Source organism: Atta colombica, unplaced genomic scaffold (genome assembly GCF_001594045.1).
Source record: "Atta colombica isolate Treedump-2 unplaced genomic scaffold, Acol1.0 scaffold105, whole genome shotgun sequence".
In the NCBI taxonomy this organism is placed as follows: Eukaryota; Metazoa; Arthropoda; class Insecta; order Hymenoptera; family Formicidae; genus Atta; species Atta colombica.
In genome coordinates this window covers 655254-683178 of record NW_017259190.1, presented here as the reverse complement: position 1 = coordinate 683178, position 27925 = coordinate 655254, and the positions used below count along the sequence as shown (strand labels likewise).

At 37.5% G+C, this 27925-nt stretch overlaps 3 protein-coding genes across 3 annotated transcripts in view; 1 reads left to right on the top strand and 2 right to left on the bottom strand.

Moving 5' to 3' along the window:
- Positions 1-12872, bottom strand: part of LOC108690369 (RNA polymerase II elongation factor Ell) — a 95629-nt gene extending 82757 nt beyond the window's left edge. Inside the window, exon 1 of the mRNA XM_018197626.1 lies at positions 12207-12872. Within this exon, the coding sequence (XP_018053115.1) occupies positions 12207-12350 (144 nt within the window). The 5' untranslated portion in view covers positions 12351-12872. The remainder of the gene's footprint in view (positions 1-12206) is intronic.
- A 1930-nt stretch (positions 12873-14802) lies between these two features.
- On the top strand, positions 14803-15849 carry LOC108689780. The gene is made up of 2 exons (XM_018196719.1): positions 14803-15034; positions 15673-15849. Exons 1-2 carry the CDS (start codon positions 14897-14899, stop codon positions 15736-15738), a joined length of 204 nt encoding a protein of 67 aa, XP_018052208.1. The 5' UTR covers positions 14803-14896; the 3' UTR covers positions 15739-15849.
- Positions 15850-25823: 9974 nt separating this feature from the next.
- The window catches only part of LOC108690170, a 54319-nt gene continuing 52217 nt past the window's right edge, over positions 25824-27925 (bottom strand). The window contains exons 17-20 of the mRNA XM_018197338.1: positions 27648-27797; positions 26584-26688; positions 26309-26471; positions 25824-26211 (exon numbers count right to left, since the gene is read on the bottom strand). Coding sequence (XP_018052827.1) covers positions 25914-26211; positions 26309-26471; positions 26584-26688; positions 27648-27797 — 716 coding nt within the window. The 3' untranslated portion in view covers positions 25824-25913. The remainder of the gene's footprint in view (positions 26212-26308; positions 26472-26583; positions 26689-27647; positions 27798-27925) is intronic.

Sequence of the window (27925 nt, the reverse complement as noted above, 5' to 3'; positions counted from 1 at the left end):
TAAAAATTTTTAGTAAATTATTTATTTAAAAATAAATTTTTTAAAAATCCCATTGCTATAAAATAGTCATAAAACTATTTTTTAAATTTTTATTTACTACATTTGTTATATTTTTAATGGTTTACACAAGATCCACTCATTTCTGCATGAAAAGAACGGTTTATTTTACTGACTATAGATATCTAAATTTAGATATAGATATTGATATGAGAGATATGAAAATAATAAGAGAGGTATAGATATGAAAATAATTGTTTGAATCATTAAGATAATCATGTATAGAACGCTCAAACCTATTGTTAAAATGTTAAAACTTTTGCAGTCTGCATAATTATTTTGCATTTTTGATGATCCAACTAAATTATTTTCGAATCTGTATCTAACTAAATTTGTAACTATAATTTCAGCAAAATTTGCAGCCGTTCTTTCCATGCAGAAAGAAAAAAATCAATTTTTGTAAAAGAAGGCTTTTATCCTCTTAAAGAAAGCACTTAAAAATACACGTTTTTGTCGATATTTTAATGTTCAAAGCTTATTAAAACTGGGAAAAGGAAACATATTATTATAGTTGTGGTCTTTTGTGAATTATTCTCAAGTCATAAAAATGTCATTTTACAAAAAACCTATATCCAATGATCAACAAAGATGTTCAAATACTACTATAATAATTTTTAGGATACTTTTAGTGTGCTCATAAATACTTGCCTTGCAGTCTTAGAAAAAATCTGGAACCGGATAATTAAAGAAAAGAAAAAAGAGAAAGTTCAGAAGCTGTTCGGAAGATAATAAGAGCATATTTTTGCACTAATGCATAGTTTTAGTGGCACTATCATCTAACATCTTTTCGTTTCTGTCAGAATTAAATATCATATTATAATGAACATTACATATTTTCGAATGTGTGTGTGTGTGTGTGTGTGTGTTCATGATTACTTTAAATTGATTTGAAAATAACGTGTTATTTATTGAATATATCGAGATTTTTAACGGAAATGACTTATCTAAATTTCATAGAATGCTTAATATAACATTAGATACGCATTCATTGTGTCCGCCGCGTTATCTAACGTTATCGGAGAGATAATGCCATGAGAAAAACACATTGTAATGTACGATATCAGAAAAGCCCAATGGCAAGATGAATATCATGTACTGTGAATATATCGTTCAATGTATTGTTAATATTGTTTTACCGCCGAGACACTATCGTGTCTCCCGACTACTATTAAATTCTTTGCTTACAATATAAATGATATTATGACATAAATGATATTACGATACCACAGAGCGTTGCAATTTTATATTCTCAGAAGAATCAGGTACAAATCTAATCAGTGATTCATAGCTTGAAAAAAAAAATTAAGATTATGAGAATGTAGAGTCTTGATAATTTTAACAAGAGATTTTTTTAAAAACTGACAATGACAATAGGATACGCAATCTGAAGATTCAATACGGTTCTTATCGCGCTAGAGACATAATTTCATATTCTCGACTGCAGATTACATCCCTATTGTGCGTAAATGCGGCAAGTATGAAATCGCGGTGAATCCGGCAATGAACTTTTCTCTCAATGTAGCCACATGCGTAACGAGCAAATCATCCTGAAGAAATTTCTCAGAGTAACTGTTCGACCTGTTTTTAATGAAAGCCGGAAGCGCGTATCAATAGCAGCTGTGTTATGTTCCGCGTGTTCAGATCGCGCGCTAGGTGTACCCGCCTGCCGGAATACTTTCATGATTAATTTCTACGATTCCGCCATTTGTTGCATCGCCGATGGCATTAATATTTCTGCGAATTTTAGGCGACAATGCGCGACAAAGATGCACGCGGTTTTGACGAGCGAGCGTTTGAGAAAGATCGCATCTTATTTAGAAATGCATTTACATAAGGATCTAACAAGCCGTTTTCTTTGTCGCGGAAAGCATTTCCGTGAGAGAGAGAGAGAGAGAGAGAGAGAGAGAGAGAGAGAGAGAGATATTTTGTGCTCATAACTACACCGGGCGTAACGCTGCTTTGCGTTGTCTTTCATTGCGGCTCGTTGAAACGTTTCAAAATATATTCTTTTAGAAGGACATTTTAATTGCGAGCATAGAGGGTTGGACAATGTAAATTACCTCGATGAAACGAGCCGCGAGGTGAAGAGGCGAGAATTTTTCAGCGCACTCTCAAACAGGGGAAGCCCCTATATAGTATTATGGTAAAACGTCAGGAAATCCCCGTGAACGATTAGCCGAGAGTCCCTTTTTTTAAACCCGCGCTGTCAGCGCGATATGCTTTGAGGCGACAAAATATAAAAACTTTTGCGACTAGCGCCTGTGCCAGTTAGGGCGGATACGTAATTATCGGTAATTAGAAGAGTGTTTAATCGAACAGCGATATTGTGTTACACTTTTGTTCAATATATAATACTTAATAGCTTTCTTTCTAATAATCTTTTTCTTTCGTATTATTAGCGCTTACAACGTTACTAAACTACACGAAAAAATATGCAAAGAATGTACGATAAAATGTATATAAGAAATAGAACGGTTTGTACTTCATATTAAAAGTATAGCACACAAATAATAGTACATTTATTTATCCGAGCGTTAATCTACGCGATACCATTTTTTGCTGCTTAAATATCAGTGTCAGAAAGACTTCCCGCGGTAATTACACAGCAACATCCGGTACCGCGCTTAAGGAGATTTTAATAACGATCATCCAACGCGACCAGATTGAATCGAAAGAGTTTTCTTATTAGATATTATCTCAACCTGGAGTAGCGATTATCTCGCAAAAGCTCGAAACAACGCGCGATCCGATTTCCCAGTTCGAAAAAAAAGGAGGCATGTAACATTAATTTCTTGTATACAGGAGCAACGGCCTTGAGACGAACTCTTCCAGCATCCCCCCGACGTCCTTAGAGAGAAAGGACGTCTCTCAAAGGCCTTCCTCGGAGAAAGCCTTTGCCCACTAGATAACCGCACGGAACACCGACATAGGAATCACATCACTCTCCCTTCACCGATCTTTTTATCGCAATCTCGAGACCTCGCCGTAGAACTCGCGGCCGGCAACCAACTCTGGCATTCGCGCACGTCGCGTTTTCTACTCTGTACGATATTAACCTTTTCCAATCCATTCTATCCGATCCAGCACCGATCTCCATCTCGAAGGCAAGTCTACACTCGCGCATATATATATATATATATAAAATCCCGGGTCGATATTTTATGCGTAAAATTCGAAGCGCCATTTAAATGATACGCTAATAGACTGAATGTGAAGCGACATCTGACCTAAGTCGCCTGTCAAATTTATGTACCAATTTTGTAAGTGTTAAACAGTAATCTTCTGATATACTACAAAGCGAGCTCGAAGGAAATACTCGAGCGAAAATCTTTTTATACTCGCGGAAGCAGAGTGGGTCGATGGAGTTTCAATTGCATTACTTTCTCATCAATTCTCAACAGATGAACCCCCGCTTGTACAAGAGATGAAGTAACGGAGAGAAAGAGAAAAAAAAGAAGGAAAGAAGCCGCCAGAGATTTATCCCGTCTAAAAAAATGTTTATCTTCAAAACACTTAAATAATGTTTGAATAGAATAATTTACTTAAACATACATATTCTTGCATTGTGTAACTAAAAAGTAATGCTTTGCGTTTTAAATTGTAATATTCTCTTTATAGAATATTTTCCTCAAATAAATAGATAATATTCGCGAAATTCGAAAATTCTCAGGCCTGGTTTTTCTGTGTCTAGTTAACTTGTAGTTAGACTTAACCTGATGATAATGTAAAAATATTTTTCTATGGTTAATCACTAAACTCATGATTTATCTAATAATGAACTTTTTCCACTGCAAAACTATCAGTGATTTAATTATAACTAACAATTTTTACATTAACATCAGGTGAGGTTATTAAGTCTAAGTTAATTAGAAAATGAAAAACCAAACCTCTTGGCATCTTTTTTCTTTTTTCTTTTTTTCTTGAACGCATACTGGAATCTCTCTGCAACGAACCAGAGTCTTGGCGAAGTCGGATAATTTATGCAGCGGACTTCGGATTTCATTTGAAATATGTTGCGGTGAGATTATACGTGCTTCTACAAAGCACGTGTAGTACTTGATGATGAAAGGGATAGACCGGCAAGGTAGTATACATTATACAGGGGCACGATCGGCCGCTTTTATATGTCATATCTGCGGGATCGTCGAGAGAGTCGCGGAAACCACCCGAGCGTACAGTAGCGGTAATTATTGGCCTGGAATCGTCGCCGCGCCGCTTTCGTGTGTTGCGTCGTGTATAGCGCGACGAAAAGGAAAAGCGGAAGAGGCAGTCGACGATGAGGCGGACGTTTGAAAGAAGTTGAAGAGTCGGATATAATAGCGGGTGAACGGGGATGAAAAAGAGCTCTATCACAATCGTAAAAGTCTAGACTCCGGACGCCCCTATCCCATGAATCATGCGAAGAAATAGTATGCGAAGAAACACATAATTAGTACACGGAAAGAACTTTTGCTGAAGTATTCAAAGATTTAGATTTAGCCATATTAAAAAAGAAAACTTTAAAAAAATTTTAATAAATATTTGTTTTAATAGTTCTAAGTAAATATTTACTAAATGCAAACATATATTTATTTGATACAAAAACCATTAATTTGATTTAACTATAATTTTTTTATTGAATAAATATTTATTGTGTGTAAGTTCACCTTGTACTTTTTACTTTAAAGAAATACGTATTAAGATGCAGTGAATTTTTTTTCAGTGTTGCTAAAATGTCAAAACTTTTTCCAGTATAATTGTTCATTATACTCTAATAATTTTGAGAATCTAATAAAATTATTTCCGATTTGTAGTTCAATTTTTAATATTTCAGCAAAATCATTCTTTCCACATAAGAGCTCTTCTTATCGAGAATGATTATCACATTATAAGCACTGTAGGAATTTTCAAATTTTAGTCTAACCTATAGCGAGGTCTAATTGCGAGAAATACACGAAATAACTTCTATTTAATTTCCCCCATAATTCCTTTTAATATAATATCGTGAATTCATATCCTTGCACCGAAATAAATATCACTTCAAAATTTGAATTAGCAAATAACAATCACACCATGACTAATTTTGGAAGTTCGTTAGTCATAATATAGCCATTAGTCATTCTGTCGAAAGAGGAATAAGGGATAACCTTCGGCTTTGTATTTATATTTATGAGGAGCTTTACGTCCACAAAGGATCAAAACGTTAAGATTTTTCTCGTCGGGAGTAAAGTTCACTGCAAACTACATCTTTAAGCTCGTAAGAGCCATTGTCGTAACGGTTGCATCTTTTTACGATGCTTTTACGCAGTTTTATCGTTTGGAAGTCTCGGACTGGCACAATACCATCCTACGATGGTTTACGCGTAAACCTAGTGCCGTAATGTTGCTGGGATAATTCCGCGTTGCCATGACTCCCGGCGAAGTCTATACTCGATACATGAATTCGTAATGACGGTTCTCCGGGAAACTCTACAAATCAATTCACGCTCGCACCAACGGTTTTATGAGGCGGACTTATCATCGATCGTCGCGGATCATTCGCATCATCCAATAACGAGCCGTTTCAAGCAGCACGAATTTCGCTCTCGTGACGGCAATACGACCGTCGATTTCACCATTCTCATCGAAATTCGTTGCCGGTGAAAAGGATACTCGATCACTTCGGGTCGAAAGCGCAACCACGCTCTCGATCGGGAACGTTTCCGGGAGGTGTATCCATTCGGTATTCGGATAACATTACCGTGTCGAGATCGTAAAACCGTTAGAGAATTAATCAGAAACCGCACGCACTTTTCTCGGAAAAGCAACTTATATATTACGAGATCGAGATAAATCTGACTGAACAAAAATACCGCTATTTACTTGATTTATTACCTAATACGATAGAGTATTATCAGTATGACACGAAAAAGAAAAAAAATAATTTCGCTTATGCACACAGTAAAAACATTTCGTATTTGTTATGTGGAAACGATTCGCTCAAGTCCTTCTTTTGTATTGTATTTCTTAACATGTTCGACTATTAATGTGATTATTATAGTTCGTTAAATTCATATTCAATATCTCTCAATTAGTGCCGAAATGACATAATTTATGAGTAATTAAACAAAAAACATAAAATGAAAACAACGTATTTTGAAACGTAAATTCTAAGATGAATGAATAAAATATGTATTATTTTAATATATCATAAATAATAATTTTATCAAAAAAATATGCTTCCACAAATTTTAATTGTCAGTATTATCTTTTTTATATTTATCTTCTTAAATAATATTTGTATTATCTTCTCTCATACTTACTTACTTTTGCGTTAAATTAACACATAAATTTGAGTGAACCGTTTGGGACATGTGAAACATGTTAAATTTAACAGAAATTTGCAAGACGTTGCAAGATCGCGAGCAAATATTTAATTTCTCCTTGATTAATTAATATAATTCTCATTCGCGTGCGTCTGACTGATAATTAATGTTTGCAAGATAATTTTATTGTCATTAAAATATATCGTTAGACGCCGCCAGTGCACACGTGCTCGTTTCCGCTCGGAAGGTGCATAGCACAATGGCATTTACGTGACACAATCGTACAGTTGTAGTAGCGTTAATCATCACTACTAATTGACACGTGAATGAATTACGTTCGCGGTTCGCTCACTCAAGTCTTTTTCTTGTCAATTCATTAGGCACTAGGCATGTGATACGCGATATGCGCGACCTTGAAAGAGAACCAATACTATCACTTTAGTCCCCCGAACATGTTTTTCATGACACCTTGCTACGAACCGATACAATCGTATTAGCGCGTACGTAATTTGAGTACTTTACTACCGACAGATAAAAGTCTATCAATCGTAAAATAATACGACCACGATAAGAGTTGTATAGTGATTGCAGAAGCTCTTTCTGCACTGCGTTCGGTAGCTTTTGATCAAATAAACTACCATTGATCTGTCGATGGTTCAGGAATTAAATAAAGATCAGCTAATTGATTAATTTGATACTTACCATTAATATATTTTATTTTTAACATAACTTTTTGTGAAGAAAAACATAATTTAATGATATAAATATTTAGATTAACGACAGATATAGAGTTCTTTTAGAAAATCTTCTCTCAATTTTTCAATTTCTCTAAATGTGAGACACGTTTCATAATACAAGACGGACTGTTGCGGAAATATTGATTTATTATTTTCAGCTTTCATGGAATAATAAGATCCCGAAATAAACACCGAGTGATATTTAAAATGGCACATCTTTTCTCTTTCACATTACGTGAATCTATCTGTGAATAATGTTTACGAGACACGCAACCACCTGTTTTTACATCAAATATTTTATATATATTATACATCGAGCAAATTCTAATCAGCATCAGAGATTACGAGACCAGTTAGACACTTTCAAGGTTTTCAACGATCGGCTTTGCTTTTTGAAGCGTACCTGCCTCTCTCTCCCGTCCAAAACCCCCTAGGTACGACTTTGCACAGACGGCATTCACTTTCACCTCGCATAATTTATTCTATACCAAGCGGATAAATTGGAGGCATTTGGCGTATGTAAGTCGCCAATTTAATAGCGCGATTACGAGGTGAGACATACACTCCTTTTTTTTTCTCTTTCTACCGAGGCTACTTTAACGACGCTGATGTGTACTTTATATGCCACGAAGAATACATCTTGAGCGTTAATATCATTTGACTTTCCATTCGCTGCGTTCTACGTCTCTCAGCAGTGCAGAGTATTTTTTCGCACACAAGAGAGAAAAAAAAAGGAAAAAAAAAAAACAAAAATCCTAAAGAATTTTGGCGCACGCGCGAATATTTGAATCGTGATTTGATTTTATAATAAATTTACGTATCGCTCAAATCTATATTAACCTTAAAATCTCGCGATAACCTGATTCCTATTTATTACCGTGACGTCCTATTTATCGTTCGAGCGTTTCTTATCTATAAAATTTTGTAATTTTTTTATTATGCGATGAAAACACGTAACGTGGTTGTTATGAAAAATCATTTAATTATGAAAGAACACAGACAAAAAGAGAGGAAAAATAAACAGTTGAAAAAGATTTTATAGTTTGGAAGATTTTAAAGAAAGTTTCACAGCATTTTCAGTTTTGTAGGAAAACTTCTTTGCAAAAAAGATTATTGATGTTTTAAATCGCTATTAACATAGAAATAGTCATTTAAATACAACGAAACGTACACATTGGGAACAAACAAAAAAAAAAAGATGAGAAAAATTGTAAAGAAAGATGAAAGGGAAGAAAGGGTCAGATAAAATGTCAGGCAAAATCATTACAATGGACAGGGAATCATTACAATAGTCCAGCTCTTCTTTTTAGTTATTTCTTTTAGAAATAGCTTTCCCAAAGGAGGTATTTCGAATGATTAATGTTTTCTAAGAAATTTCTTTTTAGAACATTTTCTTTTAAAAATAAAAAACTTCTCCAAGAGAAATTATCTCTGAAAATCTCAAACTACAAAATTTTCTGTAGATACACTGAAAAAAAAAAGATCAACGGCATTATTTTAATTAAAAAATAATCTTGCTGATTTAACAACAGTATTAATAAAACAAATAAAATTTTATTGAAACGAGAATAAAACGTGTTTTATTAACAGTATTATGTGTGAAATAACAAAATTGTTTTCAATTAAAATAATGCTATTGACATTTAACTTTTTCAATGTATAAGATTATTTTAAGAAAGAAAATATAAAATATTTAAATTACAAGCAAAGGCCTTGATAAAAAATATATATTTTTTTTCATACACAAATAAAAGAGCTCGATAAAAATATTATTAATAGCGCAATAACTTTAAAGAATTTCGTATATATTCTAGAATTCGATGTACATATCATAAATTCTTTTTAGGTAAATTAAATAAATAAATGTAAGAAGAGAACTCGTTTACGGTGTCGATCAAATCACTTTCATTCAACAATAATAATGTTTATCATTCTATCTCTTTAATCTGAATAACAATTCGAGCCATGATACTCCGTTTAGCCTTCAGATTAACAAGATGGATAATAAAAGAAAGTAATAAAAAGGGAGAGATGGATTTTCTCTCCGCTTATAAAATACATACAAGCGGTCGTTATATAGCCCGGTTCTTTCGGTTCGAGTTATTCGAGTTTCGAGGAACAGCTGTACTTCTCGAAGGGGAACGCCCCTTTTCTTACGAGATACAGCCGACACAGCAGCAAGTCGAACCGGCCCTTGGGAGCATAAGGGATTCGAACCTTGTTGCGCTTTTTTAAACGACCTTCTTCATTCTTCTCTCTCTCTCTCTCTCTCTCTCTCTCTCTCTCTCTCTCTGTTTAGATCTCTCGTTTGTTGCACTTTTAAACTCTTCGTAGGATCGTTCATTCAAATGTTTGGTCGCTACTGGTAGACGGAATGTCGGAGCGGAAAAATCTCGATTCATGAAGATGCTTCACGTGTTTAATTTTGTTTGATATACTATCAATTTGTCACCAACAATTTATTACGCCTTAAGCAGATAATTCTCAATGTCGTTGATGTATTATTAATTAACGAAAAGAGATATCTATTTCGACATGATAACTTCAAGTTCTCGGTGATAATTTCAAGTTATCTTTCTCATAGATGTTTAAGATTATTTAAAATAGATGTTTATATTAATCGAAATAAATGGATGCAGATGAAATGTTAAAGTGTGACTTTGCTATCTGTTAATTTTAAACGTGATGTCAATTGTTATCATTATTTTATCAAAGTAGTTAGTGATTCAATGATCCGGAACTGGTAGGGATAAACATTAAAATCTCATTACTTAAACGAGTTTGAGCAAACACGGCTTCTAAAACTCATAGAATCTATTCGCGACGGAACTTTCCGCGATCGGTTTCGCAGCGTGTAAATAAATATTTATCGCGATAATACGAAAAGTCGTTTTTCGCGTGATTTCAAGTGTCGTTTCCCTCGCCTGTTTGAAAATACCGAACGGCGAAATTGTTATTTTACATCGAGATCGTTTTCCGGTTGCTTTACCGGCACGTCGCCGCAACGTGTACAGCGCAATTCGCATCGGGAGGCGAATTACAAGTCACGTAATAAAAGTGAAACAAAAAGACGAGATATCGACGATACTCAAAGTGACGAGGTTGCATACGAAATTTCTCGCTATCTCGCGGGTCTTGGGGATATAAAGGCATTCGTACATTCAACGACGATATTTTGACGAAGTCACGCCCCACCTGTGCCACGGCTCCTCTACTTTCGAATCTCGTCCGGGAGGTTAGAATCAGCTGATGTAAGAATTCGCAATCGCTTTACAACGCTTCATGCTCGTTAGACCGCGTATATTCCTCGGTTTAAAACGCGCGCGGTCAGAAAATCGCCAAGTTGTAAAAATAAAAAGGGCGGACGAAGAAAAAGAAACAGATATCGCCATTCATTCGAACGCTCTAGAATATAGTCTAGAAAGTTCTCTCAAGCGTTAAACAAAACAACAATTGATAAAACAAATTTGATTGCAAATAAGAAATCAAATTTAATAGTAAAAAGAAAAAATAATAACGACTGAAAACATACAGCAAAATATTATTGTAATAAAAAAAACCGATTAATTGATTGATTGAATTGGAATTTGTTGGGCGCTCCGAGATACAGTCCCCTCCAGCGCTTGTCAAAAACATTGTATAAAATACATTATAAGAATAGAGAGATTATAACTATAAAAAGTATGTTTTTTTAAAAATAAACTCAGGAAAGAAAATAATATATCAGTAAACGAATATGAGAGTCTCAACTCTTAAAAGGCGCAAGTTGATATATTCGAGAAATGAAAAATTTAAAGACCTCTCCTGCAAACTAGTTAACAAATTATCGCATCAAGAGGCATAATAAAGCATAATAGCGGGTATCATAATCAAGATAAGAAAGAGAGAGAGAGAGAGAGAGAGAGAAAGAGAGAGAGAGAAAGAGAGAGAGAGAGAAAGAGCGAGAGAAAGAACGAGAGATAGAATCCACGTGTTACAATTTTTTTAAGCCCGGGTGATTCGGTCAGCCCGAATCGCCGACACGGTATTTAACAATCATTAAGAATTACGGGAGGATACAAAAATAATACGAAAATTCGCACATGAGCGCGTCCAGAAGATTAACTTGCAGAAATGTTGCCATCTGCGACGTGACACTACGCGAAGAGATGATTCATTTGTTTTCACGCTCTCGTGGTGGATCCTTGCAAGATCCTCGCGCAAGATTACTCGGACGAGTACTCGGGAGACTTGGAAAAGATTCTCGTATCATCTCGTCGGAGATTCCGTACGCGCGAAAATGCGTTCGAATCCTGTTACACGGGGTGGACTTTTTTTTTATTCTGCATGGCTCGTTCTCGCGCTCTCGTATATTACGTAATTTGTCGTTGTCAAAGTAGCAGACATGTCGACATCGCGCGCGACTCGCTCGCTTAACTCGGCGCCGCTGTTACAAAGCCGCAAAGAAAAAGGGCGACCACATACCGAGACGGAGGGAAGCGTGTCGAATTTTCGGAGTTTACCGGCCTTCGAGAAAATTCTTCTTGTAACGAATGTAAAAAGGGGAGGAAGAAAAGGAGAAAGAGAGAGCAGCTGTTCGGCAAAGAATCAAGTGATCTCTCGAACGTGATCTTGGAGGAGAACGGATTGCAAGGAGAGACAGAGAGATGAGAGAGAGAAAGAAAGAGAGAGACATATGGAGGAGGGAGCGGAGTAATAATTAAAGAGAGGGGAAGTTACAAAGAAAGGGGGGAGGGAGAACCGAGCCCCTCGAAGACGTCTTCTCAGGCGTCGGCGACGGGAAGACGTCGTTGCGACGAAATTTCGCACGAAATATGGCGAGCAAGCAACACGACACGATCGGGTGTCTCACGCCAAGACTCTTATTCTCTCTCCTTGGCACGATATTACGACACACGTACGCAGCGCGCGCGCGCGCGCATACACGCCACTGTTTCTCGCGGTGACACGCACGCACTTACGTGCACGTATGTGTGCGCGCCGCGCGCGCACGCACACACACACACACACACACACGCACGCACACGCACGCGGCGAGCTCGCGCGCACGCGCGCGCGAGTGCGACGATCCTAGCCTCCCTAAAACGTGCGAGAAAACACCGACGGACAAGGGAGAAAACGTACTCACCTTAATCTTGAGGTACTCCTTGATGGCACGTTGCGACGAGTCGGTGAGCTTGACAAATATCAGGGATTTGCGCTCGTCGAAATTGCCGTGCGACGACAAACCATACTGGACATCTGGCACCAGCGCCATTTCTTCGTCTCCCATTTCGCCGTGTGCGGCTTCTCACTGTCTCGCTCGCTCGCGCCGCACCGTCTCGCTCCAACCCGCGCGCACGACTTGCCGTCCCCTCGGCGCACCACACAGCTGACGTCCTCCGCTCGTCTGGCTACTCGGGCAACGCCGTGAAGCAGCGCACGACGACAACGCGCCTTCTCTCTCTTCTTCTCTCTTCTTCTCTCTTCCTCTATCGCACTCGCGCGCGTTTCTGTATTCCAGCCTCCCTTTTTTCCTCTCTCTCTCTCTCTCTCTCTCTCTCTCTCTCTCTCTCTCTCTCTCCTTCTCGTCTCTTTTCTCACCACCCCTCGTTGAACGCACGAATTTTCGCGCGGCGCGATATTCGCGCCGTACGGCACGCGGAACGTAACACCGCAAGACGACGACACCCGATGATGACGGATATCTTCAGCCGGAACTCTCGACGCGGGACGAGACGTTCTTTCGCAAAACGTGTTTTTTCTTTTCGTCACACTCACACCATCATCTCCACCGCCGTCGTCGTCGTCGTCGTCGTCGTCGTCGTCGTCGTCGTCGTCGTCGTCGCCTCCTCCTCCTCCTCCTCCTCCTCCTCCTCCTCCTCTCCCGTACAGTTTGCTGTATGCTCTTTGCTCTCCTTCTCTTTCGCTCTCACGACTGTCGACACAGTATACTCGCGATCGCTGAGGTTCCCCCCCTCCCCGGACACGATACCACAGCTTTAGCACCCCGTGGATGTTTTTTTTTTTAACAGCGAACCACCCTCATGTGCGTTCGCGATTTCCCACCTGCTCCGATCTTTCTCAACCGTCGCATATTACCAGACCGATGCGACTCATCCCTCTGATTTCTTCCTCCTATAAACTGAACGCCAAAAGTCCAGTAGAATAGATGAGAAACAGCGCCCGTCGTTTCGCCACAAGGAAACACGACTACACACTTTCGAACGGCCACCTGGTAGGCGGGGCTTGTGGAAGAGCCGTTCGACCAATTGCGTCGCGCGCAACCGGATAACCCGACAGTCAAACCAAGGACGACCTCGCCGTCCTCGCGCGGTGACGGCCAACGATCGACTACCTGCCGGCTTTTCCCGTTCCGCGCCGCGTACCGTTGCCGCCACCTGTCGGCGCCGCGCGGATTTATAGCAAATTCGATTGGATGCACTAGTCCATATTAAATCCAATTAAAACCGTTGTACACTAGTGCATATTTAATGCTTTCTGCTACTGCACTACAACTCTCTTTCTCGCTTTCGACAAATATCTAGCATATATCTGTCTCACTTTAAGTTCCAAAAGTTTACACTTGTTCAGCCACAGAAAGCAGACCTTAAGTCTGTTCGCGTTGCGCTTGAAGTCCTCAAAAATTTTTCCACTTAAAACAAGATAGATATGCGCATATATAATTATAAAAGTAATCTAAATAAAAAATCAAAACATAATGTATTATTCTATAACATAATGTATAATTTCATTCTAATTTATTTATTTATTTATTTTTTTTTACTTAAAATACTTTCATAATTACCGGTACATATTTGATTCTGAAAAAAGAGAAAGCAAAGAGACGCTGAGTGTAAAAATATCTATTGTACTCAATATCTTTCGCTTTCTTTTTCTTCAACTCTCAAGGATATATTTATCTCATTTTAAAATTTAAATTTTGGGTTTTACAAGCAAATAAAACCTATTCCGTGTGTAATAAGTACAATGCAAATATGTTGAATTATAAAATACATACTTTACTTAATAGTACAATAAGATGTATTGAAGATTTCATGATTTAGCTCGGTTTTTGTATTTAAGACATTCCACATTAAACCGTCGGGCAACTTTAAAACATCGTCATTTTTCTTTTTTTTATTTAATTTGCTGACATATTCTACAGATAAAAATGTGAGACGCGTGTTTCGCGAAAAAAATTTTAAATTGCTGATTTGACGTGAAATTTATATCATTTATATTAAACACATATTTTTACGTCAATTTGTGTAGCGGCTTTAATATTGCATCTAATCCATCCAATCAAATTCGCTGATAATTCTTTTCTCCTCATAACGGACGCACGAGAATTCAAGAAAGAGTTCGAGAAGATCTCTTTCTATAAAATGCTTACTCACGCAGATATACGGATATTCGTTAGATTATCTCATCGCGCATTGAAATGCTGTGTTTATAACAATATAATTAAGCAGAAAAGACATTACACAGGTACAATGCGGAGTTTATTCGACGCGTGTGTCTAGTTACTTTACGAGTGGAAAGCATGAAGTTAGCCACCAATATTTCGATAAAATTCGACATTTCGATATTAAAACCATAAAAATGCAAAATTGATTTTCGGTCGAATGAATCGATGATTCGGAGAGCGAAAACAATTTTTCATAATGAATTTTGAAATTTCATAAAATTGGTTGACCAGCTGTGTGCCATCTAGGAATTTTTCGAACGAACTATGTTGGCGTCACTGTTGTTTTGATGTAAGAAGTCTCGTTACGTCTCTGATTGAACAAAATAATTTAAATAGTTATCTCGTGATTCTTCGATACTTGCTCGAAAATGTACCGAACATTTCTCGGTGCCACGGCTATATTAATGATGATAGAATTGAACGTCTATACAGCCACCGATTGGTGGTGGGGAGCGAAAGATCCATTTGGTCCATATCCGAGAATACCGAATAAAGATTTGGTGAAGGTAACCTTTGTGATTTTTAATTTCTAAGTTTAGATTTCTCGAACGGTAGTCAATTTAATTTTGAGTGCTTTTCACTAAGAGACACGGATGAGACAATGCTTTCCATTTATGCAATAACTTGGATTTTTTTCATTTGTTTGACATCATAACCCAGAAATGCATGTTCTTTTTCATTCTGACAAATGAGATTCAACTAAATTTTTACCTGCAATGTGCACAAACTCAAGACTATGTACTTTACTGAGTCTTGTTAACTTACATTAAAATCGGGACTTTAAAATCTGTATTGTTATGCAATAACATTTGTCACCGATAAATAAACTAGTAATGACATGCATCATTATTTGAGTATAAAATACTCGTGTAATTTTGAATCAGTATTAATTATGTAAAATTGGAAAGAAATTAGTCAGTGAATTATTATATCTTTGTTTGCCAATGTTAAACAAAGATAAAAGATCATTTTATTATACTGTACTTCTTACTGGAAAGCACCATTTAACTTGAGGATCATTTTGTTTGAAATTAATATTGATCGTCATTAGAAGAATAATTATTGTACAATGAAATCGTTTTATTATTTATTTAGATACTTTTGATGTAAGCAAAGATGTCATGATTATTATTTATTATTACAGAAAGAAATTACATTCGCAGAGGAATGCAGAAAATTTATCACTGCGCCTAAAGATGAATGGTATTAGGGGAATTTCATTAAGGGTACTTCATTAACTTTAATTGTACAGTGAATATGTATGCGTTTTTTCCTTGGGAAAAATGTAGTAATAAATGTTATAGTAATTTATAATATAATATTACTTGTGTTTTGAATTAGAATTTAAGGAAATCATAAAAGGACCTTGTTATAATATATAAATATATTTTTATATATTTGGATGCTTCCCATTTAATGACACAAGTTGACACAAACATTGTATCTTTCTTGGTATTCCATGAAAAATGAAAACAAAACGATACTTATATCAACTTGTCATCAAATGAAAAACACTTATTGGCGCTTGATAAATCAATTTTCTATAATAGTTGTGATTTGAAATAGCACAATGCTATTATGACAGATATTTTTACTTCAGTGTTCTTGAGAAATGTCGGATGTATTATATTTACTAAATTTTCAATTTTTGTTGATAGAAGTTTTATTGACATAAAATATGAAAGTGATTTCATTTATAAAGAAACGATTTTAGTATTTTAATACTTACAAAAATGTGTTATCTTAAATGTGTAGGAATAGAGTCGGTATTTTAAAAATATTTCTAAAATATTTTAGCTTGTAAATTTCAATTTAATTTAATATAATCTGATCGCTTTACATGAAAAGTATTACAAAGGATGGAATAAAGGAGGATCATGGACACAGCCCCGGCGACAGAATATGGAATAACTTCAGAGGCAAGTATTTTCGAATAAGTTTATTAGAGTCCCTGGATTACCTTCCCCTGAGGCAGCTTATCCCAATAAGAAAGCCATCCTTTCTACCCTTCGCTCAACGGTACGCACCGTCTTAATACATTGCAAATTTCACTTTCATTTTTCGTTTCGCTATTTCACTTTAAGAGCACCCTTCGGATATGGTACATTGATTGCAAAAACGAGGAACGAGAGAAGTGTGCGAATGGACCATGGGTGGGGAAATGTGAAATTAAGAATTGTCATATCGAACGTGTGACTCGTTTACTTTTTTCTTAGGACGTCAATCATAAAATTTCGTTACTTTACAGAATCGCTGGAAGCACGATAGCGGCTGCACCGGATCGTCCGAATGTTTATAAGCACAAACTCGTCTTCGCATTTTCGGACCGATTCTGCCAACCTGATTTAACAGCTTTACTTATAATTAACTAAATTACGTCCATTATACATATTATTCTACATATTACGCTATAATCTAGAAATAAACAATCACTTGCTATTACAGAGAATTGAACGATGTTGATAGAATCATTTCTCGAAAATCAACGAGATTTTTTCGAAGATCAGAGTTCGGGCGAAATGCAACCGCTACGATGCCTCCTTGCGATACAAACAACTTTACCATAGGCAATGTGATTTTTTTTAAAAAACATTTACAACGCGGAAGTATATACGACGATGCAACGCAACGCAATCAATTTTGTAAAATCAGCGCTCGTCTTCGTCTGTCACTTTTAATACACTAACATAATGTCAACGAAATGTATCTGAAATACTTCACAACAATATTTTTCTTTTTTATGTACAGTTATCCCAAAAAGATCGAAATACTTTTAGTTCCACTTTTCTGTTTCTTTGTTTTATCGCAACGCAGCAACAAGAATATACATGAAAAATGGCAAATAAGATGTATTTCGTCTTTTTTTTTTTGAAGAATTCTTTCTCATGCAAAATTGTTCTGAAAAAGATTGGGATGTGTGAATATTCTCATTCGCTTTACTTCTCGCTCAAACCGTTTACCTGCGTACTTGTATTATTTGCGCAAAATAAAAGAGGAAAACGAAAAAAATACGGCGTAGCGTATTGTAACTAGGGTTATCAGATCTTATACTGACATTTCTGGGACATGTCTGAGGCGATGGTTGAAAAATGGATAATTAAAGTATTTCACTTGATTTTAAATAACGAAGTATTTGATTCACTACGGTCTGAATGTTAATCTAAATGCTTAGGACGGTCGCACGGAAGGCAAGAGATCCAGGTTCGACTCCTGGCCGAGGTAATATTTTTCACAATAAATTTATTACAGTTTTTTAAGATTAATTTCGGAAATTTGGGGGATTATTAATATTTCAGATTGATTGCGTTGAAAGACAAACATATCGGCACGCAATTATCATTTCTGAAATTAATTCATGTATATGAATATATATAATAGTTCAACATCTTAACATTCAGACCGTAGTGGCGCTTTGTATTTAAAGTAATGTATTTAACATAAATGGTCTTGTTTTCAATCTTATTTAAAGTATTTGAGTTAAATTTTTAGTTAGTATCCTCACATAAACCACACGGATTATGATTTATGTGGAGATATTAACCGAAAAAATATATGTAATTCAAGTACTTTAATCCATTTTTCAATCATCACCTCAGAGACATGTCTCGAATATGGTATTAAATCTGACAACTCTAATCGTAACAGATACAAGGCGTGTTTTTAGTTGAATTTCTTGCATGGTTCCTTTCCTCCTTTTTTTCTTCAGTGAAGCGATATGGAAGAAACATGAACTACGCAAGAAGTTCAGTTAAAAAGAACAGGGCCATGATAACACATGAAGGCAAATACGTGTGGGACATCAGAACTTTTATGGAGTGGGGAGAGGGGGGGGGAGGGTAAAATTTCGATGGGATAATGGATGTTCGGAAAATCACCGTTCCGTGGCTGTCTCGGGATTTCTCTTTGGGATCTTTCCCACTTTCCTTTTAGATGACTAGTATATGTAGTATGCTGATATAGACAATTTATGATACAATAATAAACAGTCTGTGTATATTTGCACAAGATATCTTTCCTTAAGCGTAGTTTCTCCGAACTGCATGCCCTTTGTTTAAAAAATTTTTTACTTAATTTTAAATTTTTGTCTCAATAAATATATCATAATTTATATCATCACCCCTTCAATATTCAATATTGTATGAGTTTTAAATTAGAACCCGAATAAAATTAACCGAAGAATATAATATTTCACATAACATGAAGAATATTATTTTTGTTGCAATTCTTAAATTTTCATAAAGCTCTCCATTTTCAATTCTTTTTTTTTTAAGATGACTTAAAATTGATTGAGAAAAATTTGCAGTTTAAAGGAAACGCGCTTAGAGAACAAGAGACATCGTGTATAATAATATAATAAATATTATTTGCGGTGAAAATGGGCGGAAAAGTATGTTTTCTCTGAGTTTTAGATATGTTTTAGAATAGATTTAAATATCGCTTGAGGAAAGATAAAGTGAAATAGATTTACTGCGATCGAGCGGGTGAGACAGCAACACGGATCGCGATCATGACCATGTATATGTATATATGTATATATATATATATATATATATGTATATGTATATATAATGTATATACACACTTGTAAATATGTATATAATATGTGCAATTGTATGTGCAATATATTCTGTGATTACACGATCGATTTGCGATAATATCTTACACGTGCGTGTGTACTGTCGATGCGAAAAAAAAATTAGATTACAAAGGATATTTTCGGTTGGGCAACGGCGAACAGACGCGGTGTCGACGCGAGTGTGACTCGCTTATTATGACGATGGCGATGATGATTGAATGATCAAGATTTCGCACTAACGATCTTTCCCCTCGTCTTCCTAACTGAATTGGAAACCACGAAGTCTCCGACCGAACCGAGAAATAAATCTTAATTATTTCTGCGAGTAAATAGTGTCGGTCGATATCCGAGTAGCAGCAAGAACTGTATTTTGTCACATTACGTGCATTTGAAGAGGCGAATAAATAAGAAAGGCAATACTATTTCTATTCTCTCGAGACAATCGTTTTTAGTGCTCACTTTGATATTTAACATTCATCAGTTGAATATCGCTAGTTATCCAAATTCCATGATGCATAATATATAATTTTTTATCTCGTACATATCTCTCCATTCATTCATTCGCCTCTTCTTGTCACACCAAATATATATCATATATGTATCATATATATAATGTCGTATTACTCGAATAAAGACCAGCAACGAATCACAGTCAAATGAATGCTGTACACGTGCTGGATTTCCACCCGCGTGATTCCGTCACGCTGTATATATATTTACGCATATGTATACAACCGCATATATTTAGCTACGACTTAAAATTAACAGTATTTAAACTCTGTTTCTCTCTCTCTCTCCCTCTCTTTCTCTCTCTCTGATATATAATGCGATGATATGGCACGTGATGTGTGTGTGTGTGTGTGTGTGATGTGTGTGTGTGTGTGTGTGTGTGTGTGTGTGTGTGCGCGTGTGCGTGTGCGTGCAATGATTTAACGATGATATAACTCTAATAGGTCCCTCTTTCGATCATTTCTCTTTTCTCTGTCTCTCTCATCATTTAACTATAATGTTTCCCTTGTAATTATCTAACTAATCGGATTTTAAATCCCCTGTCTCCTCGCTTTTATTACCGCACTTCGAATTCCGTCCGTATACACTCGATTACTCTAAATATATGCAAGAACTCATTGAATACATAAATGTATAATAAATAATAAACACGAAACCGTGTTCTCACGGCACACACAGTTAGCGCTTGAAAATACGATCGTCCGAGTTTTAATTTTATTTCATCTAATACAGGTCGTCTTTTTAACGTCAACGTGACGCGAGATTCAGACGATCGTATATTTACGCTAAATACACCGTCAGAATACGGATATTGGCCATACGACAGTTAGATCTTTAGTATTAACACGAAACGATTAACGAATCATCGTTAGAATCAATAACTTTTCAACGTATACGAAATAGAATCTTTTATAACCCAAGGAAGAGACTTACGTCTTTAATTTTTATTGGCTAACTACGTGCGGCACGATATTAATGAATGATGCACGATATATCCTTAAAACGAGGCAAGTCATATTGTATATATATATGGATCTCTATATATCTAATTGAACGGTGCGATTGATGCGAGCCGACATCCTCCGTGAACCGCATCTCACTATGCATTGATGTCACCAGGCTTGCAATCGCCGTCCAATATGGCAGAATATCGAATCGATCATGAGGACAATACTGGTATTCATCGAGCGAGAGTGGTTCGCTACAATGATGATGGTAATAATGACAATGATCTGTTTTCAGAGATGAGAAGCGTAACGACGGCACGTGCGTTCGGAGCTTAATTCGATCGTGTGAATATGGAGTCACACAAGCGTTATCCCACGTGTGTGTGTGTGTGTGTATGTGTGTGTGTGTGTGTGAGAGTGTGTGTGTGTGTGTGTGTGTGTGTGTGTGTGTCGATGTGTACGCGTGTATACATTTTGTGTATCGTGTATAAGGTGTTATATACATTTATGTGCATCCAGTTCGCTGGAGAACAACGCGGTCGGTGTGAGTGAACAAACGGAAACGTTTATCGATGAAGATTCGGTACTCGGGATATTCTACGCAGGTATTCTTTGTGTTGAATGTGCGTGTTTCATACTCGGATACAATTACTTTGAGTCACCTTGCATGCTCGCGACCTGCATAGCGACGTATCATCGAAATCTTTCTCCTACTGTCTTTATAATTCTTTCTTTTGCTTCGTTCTCCTCGCTTGAAAAATTTTTCTCGACAATAACGGCGCTTTCCGTGAGACGACGAAGCCTGCTTCTTTTCTTCACTCGTTAGTCGTAATTATCTAATAAATCACGCAGATGATACGCGCAGAAAGTTACGCGTTCCGCGTTTCGCGCGAGTTCATCGTGCCTCCTCGCGCCTATTACGAGTTTACTCTTAATACGCTTTTACTTACGAAACACAAACATCCCGTTTTGTTTTATATATTTGTTAGGTACATTACATATGTGTCAATACGATTTTCAAGCATAGTATTGTCAACAGTTGTGTATATCTTTTATTTTCTCTCCTTAATTTCCCTCTTGTTATGTAATCTTTCTCTTCTCCTTGCTAGAAAAATGTATATCTCGTTCGTTTGTAGCGATCTGGAGTCTGCCTTGAATTTTCGATCATAATTTTCTATATTTTCGTCGGACGCAAAAGTTTGCGGCAATCACTTGGAAACTTCCCTTTGATGCGAACGAGAAGTAAACATTTCATTCTTTGTACAATTTTCTTACGCTAGAAAATCGGAAAATAACGACGGCTTGATTTGCTGATAACTTGTCTTTGATCTTCCAAGATGATTATAAATTATTTCGACCAAAATATCAAACATAAAAACTTATTTATTTAAAATTGTAATTATCACTCAGAGGACTGAGCATGATATAAAGTTATGAAAAATAAGTTTTAAGAAAGACTAACATAAAATTATCTCTGGTTTAAGCATAAATTACTAATTAATAATTTTTTTCAGATCTTTGCTCAAGTTTGTCGAATGGATTCTTTTTCATTTGGATTCAATTATTAGGAGCTAAAAACATTTTTGTCGTTATGCACTACATACTTTTGCGTCCTGTATCTTCACATTTGTATGTCTCCTTGCAGCTGATAATATCGCGAATGAAAAATTATGATTTGTCGATGCGGTACACAGGGTGTTCCAGGTATCGTCCATCTACGGACTCTCCGATCAATTTCGAATATTTTTCCTTAACGAAAAGTGTTAAGGCAGCGATAAGTTTTTAAACTGTAAGATGGTAAAAAGCCTAATAATTTCAACGAGCGGTAAAGATGACGGAACCTTAATCTTTATTCAATTCGAAGCGAATTTTACTTTCACAGTATTTTTACTTGAGGCTTAGACATATTTAATATTAGAAAGTTGAATAAAACTATCGCTAAGGAAAAATTAACTGCGAATTGGTCGTGGAATCAATAGATGAAAGGAATGTAGACGAGTCTGAATCACTCTGTATATATGTAATATATGTATCTCTCTCTCTCTCTCTCTCTCTCTCTCTCTCTCTCTTCCTCTTTTTCTTTTTCTTCCGTTATTATCGCCACAAGACTCCTCGGACGTTTATAGAGAATAGAAATATGGGAATGTATTTAAAGAAGAAAAATACTGTTGTTATGTTTAGGATCGGTGTAATGTTGTAGTCGCATCTATTTTTTTGTTATCTGTAATTTCCAATCTCTGTACAATTTCTACCTTCCGCATACGCGGATTCCGTCTGCAGATCTCCCCTCGTACGTGTATTTGTATATTTGTATATTTCTTGTGCGTGTAAAGTGTAACGTGTCAGTGTTCTTTTAAAGGGTAATTATCACAGAATACACGAGATATTTTCATTAAGCTTACAAGATATTAATCGAAGCGGAGAGTAGGAGGAAAAATTGACGGCCGACCTCGTCGACGGTCGCGATGATTGCGGATCTGCGACCGGAAGGAACGAGTATCGAGGTAATCTGGATGTCCCCGTCGACGAGGCCGATCTGAGTGCCGAATTCGCCAGCCCTTTTGTATTAAGTAATGTACTTAGTGTTAGGCAGCGGAGAAAATAGACACTTTTACACTTTTACAAATGAAGATGGTGGCGAGATCGCGGGGTGTTTTTCTTTCCTCCAGCTTGAATTTTTCCGAAATCATCAACGACAGATACAGATGCAGATGCTTTATAACCTCTGAAATGAATAATTGATCTCCGAATTGAAATTAAAAAAATCTAATGTATTTTCATCTTATATCATTCCATCAAACGGAAGATATAAGAATCGTGTGCTGATAATCTTCCATTTTTCTTTTTAAAAATATTTAAACAAATTAAACAATTTAAACTTAGCGAATATAAATTATTAATTTCCGATTCATTAATGTTAATTAATTTTTCTTAATTTCAATTTTCTTAGATTCTTAAAGAAGTAGATTCGAAGACTGTTAGAATTCTTCCATTCATAACCTTCGATGTATCCAAATTTGGTAAGCATCTGCAACTGAAATAATCATTCACTCTTTAGATGACTCTCGTCTCTCTTTCTCTATCTGCCGATCGAAAATCCCGCGCTCGCAGCTACATCAGCAGTTTTAGACACTATACACAATACGTAAGTATAATCTAGACGTACTACGTAGTAGAAACTTTTGAATATAATAGCGAATATAATCTCCGGAGTTGTGTTGTACCTGCCCCGCCCGACTCAGCAGCCCTGGGCTGGACGTTAACTGGATTCATCGGATACGAGGTCACGTGCCTTCGAGTTTCTCTCACGGAAGGATCCGACCGAAGCTTCGTGCGATCGTAGTACAATAGATGTGGTGAAGAGAATACCGATCGTTTTCCATCCATTTTCGCCGCTGGTCTGATAAGAGAGATCAGCGAGAACGCAATAGATGTTTCTACGGACAGGCGAACGTCCGCTGTGCACACGAGGCAAGATGAACAAGACACGTTGAAGCTAGACGGTAGCAATAGTTGTATTAATAATAATAATTCAGTGCGCCTCGTGTTGTACTCGGAAATAGGCGTTGCCGTAAAAAATAGCGATAGCTAAAAAGGAATCAAAAGCTACGGTATAATTACTTGCGCGTGCTACAAGATTACAGATAGCGCTGTCAAAAATTACGGATGTTACTCGGATAGCTCGAATATTATCCAACTCACAATTTTGATAATATCTCAAAGTAACCGGCCCTTAGATAATACTCAAAGTACCCGAGTATCCGAGTATCGATAGCACCAATTACAGGAGTGTAAAATTCAATTTTGTAGACTCGCTCGCTCGCCAATTCATAGAACGAGGATTCGCGTTTGCAGCATGTCGGGCCTGCCTCTGTTAACATGTGACTCCTGGAGGCGCAGGATCAACGTGTGTACATCTTCCGCTCGCAACGGTCTGGAATAGTTACGTTGCTTTCGCGTAACTGTCAAAGCTTTCGGGCGGATCTCGATATCATTCGCAACAGCAGCAACAGCATCAGCAACAGTCAGACTCTTACGATCATTTCTGGTATAATCTTACGAATAAGAACGTAATTTACAATTACAATGCCTTACTAACTTTTTTCTGTTTTTATTACTAACGGCACGCCGCTGCGTGACGTCACAGGGCGTGCCTATTTGGTCGTACGCAATGCTACATTTAAACTGTATATTTAGAAAAAACTTCTTCGTCTCAACAAGATTTTCACGTATCTACAGTAAACTCGTCCTCCCGAACAAACGGTCTAGAAACGACGCGGTCGTATCGCGCGCGTGTAAACGTAATGTGTGAATGTGTATGTATGCGTGGCACGTAAACTTTACGGTTCCATGTACGCATCGATTTCGTTCTGTGTTTCTAGCATATGCGGCCGCGTTACGATCAAGGACCCATCATACGTGGACTCGCTTATTCGTCCTCTTCCATTTCGAAGTCAGTCTTTCGGCGAACGGCGGCGCGTCCGATCAAGAGAGTCTCTGTCGCCTTCTGCGCGAAGCACCATACTTGAGTTCTTCGCGGTATTAATCTCTCGTCCTATCTTACGTTACGAATATTACCAAATATATTGCGTACTGGCAGCACTGTTTTCACGTTTCGCGTCTTAGTCCTAGCGAACACTCTCTCCTTCGTATCTTCGTCTCCCTCTGCGTCACGCTTACGACACATCCACGAAAAAGAGTCCGATGTGTCTTATGTAGTACTGGAGTGTCGTTGTCGAGCTCCGCTTCCTCCGATTATTTTAGTTCTTTATAAATGCAAGAGGGAGGAATCACCCTTTTTTCATTATAATAGTACGCAGGACGAACGCCAAGTCGAACGCGGGGTTGATCTAGCGCGTCGTCCTATCTCGAGATCTTGTGGAAGATGATAGTTCCCGGTGCGTCGTCGCTGTCCAGAGACGAGGTCGAAACTTTGTGTGTGTATATGTGTGTGTGTATGAGTCTCGTAAAAAAGGGAGAGGAATTACGCTCGACTGAACTCCACAGCGCGAGGAAAGATGGAGAGAAGAAGCTTCGCGGTAAATCAAATCCCGTTGCTAGAATTGTCCCTTCCTAGGTCGTGTGCCTCTTAGCGAAGAAAGGCGGAAGGGTTGGGGCGATCGTTTTCGCCGGAATGAATCGCGCAAATTACTCTCTCTCGCGGAATCGTGAAAGGTTTCGTTCGCTTGTGGCACCGAAGGCATCAAATGCTAACCCCTTTTGGACGGCCTCCTGCTTCTCTTTCTCCTTTTCTTTCTGCTCTTTTTTTTTCTTCTCCTCTTCGGGCTCTTTCCAAGCTCGAAGTATTCGAGTCGCTTCGCTATCGGCTTATTAATGCAATGTCGTATCTCCTCAAGTGGGATTCGGTAGCAGTGTCTCCTGCCTGATGTCGCTCTTCAGCTTCACGAACTCCTTGGCGATCTCGTCGTTGTTGCGCTGCGAGAGAATGCGCAGGATCGTCCAACCGGTCTCGTCCATCTGTATACGCTTGCCGAGCGACAGCCAACACGCGCACGAGCCCTCCTCGACGATGTCCTTAAGCTGCATCACCGCGACTCCGACGAGCCTATCTTCCCTCGCGAAGCAATAATCCTTCACACAGATATGCAACTCGTAGAAATCTAGCTGTTGTTGCTCGTTACCGATCATACTAAGAACAAAGATAAGGCAAAAGTTGAAGAAACTTCGTATCTACGAAAATATAAATTAGTAATTATTGATAAATTAAATTCTGCGTCGAAACTTACAAGTCAAAGCTCTCGTTGAATTGCGGCGACCAGTTATTGCTCTTCGATTTCGTCGATTGTTTCCTCTTCTTGCCAGTAAGATGCGGTCCAATTAGATTCACCTCAACGTACGGCCTGAACATGCCTGATGCCAATTGCCACTTCAGATCGTTCGCGGCCACAACTAAAAAAAATAAAAGATTTTTTAATTATCGACGAATAAATTATTAATTAGCATTATCAATAATCAAAGTTATACGATTAATTATATAAATTCTATAAGAGTGAAATCGTACCTTTGACGGTGACTTTCTGCTCTCCCGTTCCCGGATGTGTAAAGAGATCCACCTGAATGCTTACTTCACCCACCGAACCCTCGTCCGAACCGGCGGTATCTGGAACTTGAAGAGTTTACAATTAAAATTTCCGCTCGAGTACGAAGGTCATGAAGCTAGAATGGCATCTAGATACTACGCGGACTTCGTCTGATTCTATCTGAGATGCTATGATCTGAAACTAAGGCTAAGAGAGTCTATTTTTTATTTCTATTTCTAGAGCAGATTACATGCTCTGATAAGGCAGGTCAGGTACTTGTCAGCGTAATTATCAGAGAAGACGAAGTCAGTTTCTTCGTGAAGTTTTTCACGATTTAGTCACATGGTGTGTGCCGAGAATTATAAATTTTATTGATTTCACATTTTAAAAAATTAATCATTTTCTTTTGTATTCGGAAAATTTTAGTAACACTCTCCGAAAATTCAGTGCATATGATACAAAGTGTCCATGGTGCAGACGATCGATAGATTAATCAATCCGTGAATCCTTTTTTTAGGTGTTTTTGTTCCTTCAAATGTTCGGAGGAACAACGTGGCACTAGATGTGAATATATCACCTGCTTGAGATCGTGTATGGTGATTTAATGATTAAGTAACAAAGTTTTCTTGATATGTGTATGTCAGAAGCATTGTATTGAAGAAAATATGAGGCCGAAAGAGGCATTTTGCTGGTCGATAAAGTTCTCAGTAGTAACAGCAAGAGTGGCGGCAGTTATAGCAGCAGCGGCAGTGATAACAGCACAGCTTCCTAACACAGCTATCGTTGTCGAGACGTTTTTATAGAGCATTTTTCTTCTTTAAGAATATAACGAATTGACAAGAACATAAAGATTTAAAAAACATCTGATTGGCCATTTGTATTTATTAAACGACATTATTTTAAAATTGCTAATAGAGATTATACTGTGGAAAAGTGAAGAAGACAAAAGGCATCGAAAGACGTCTCCACGAAACGATTAACTCACTACGACTTAAAAGACTCTCCGACACTTCCAGCGACCTTCTAAAGTCTGCTCTGGTGGTACCTTGTCGGCTCTCTCGACGAAGAGAGGGCTTGCTCTGGCGAAGGGGTTCCTCGAGGCTTTCCATACCCTCGGCTCCTTCCCCTTCGTCACCTCTCTCGCTGCTCATTGAACGCTGACGCTGACGTAGCGTTGATGCATCGTTCAGCGGCACTGTCCCGACAATTTTCATTACGTCGTAATGTGAGTGTAAATACGCACACGCCGATATATACCGACTCTTCGCGCGATAGTTGCATGACGGAACGTGTAATGTGTGTCATTAGAATATATCGCTTGTG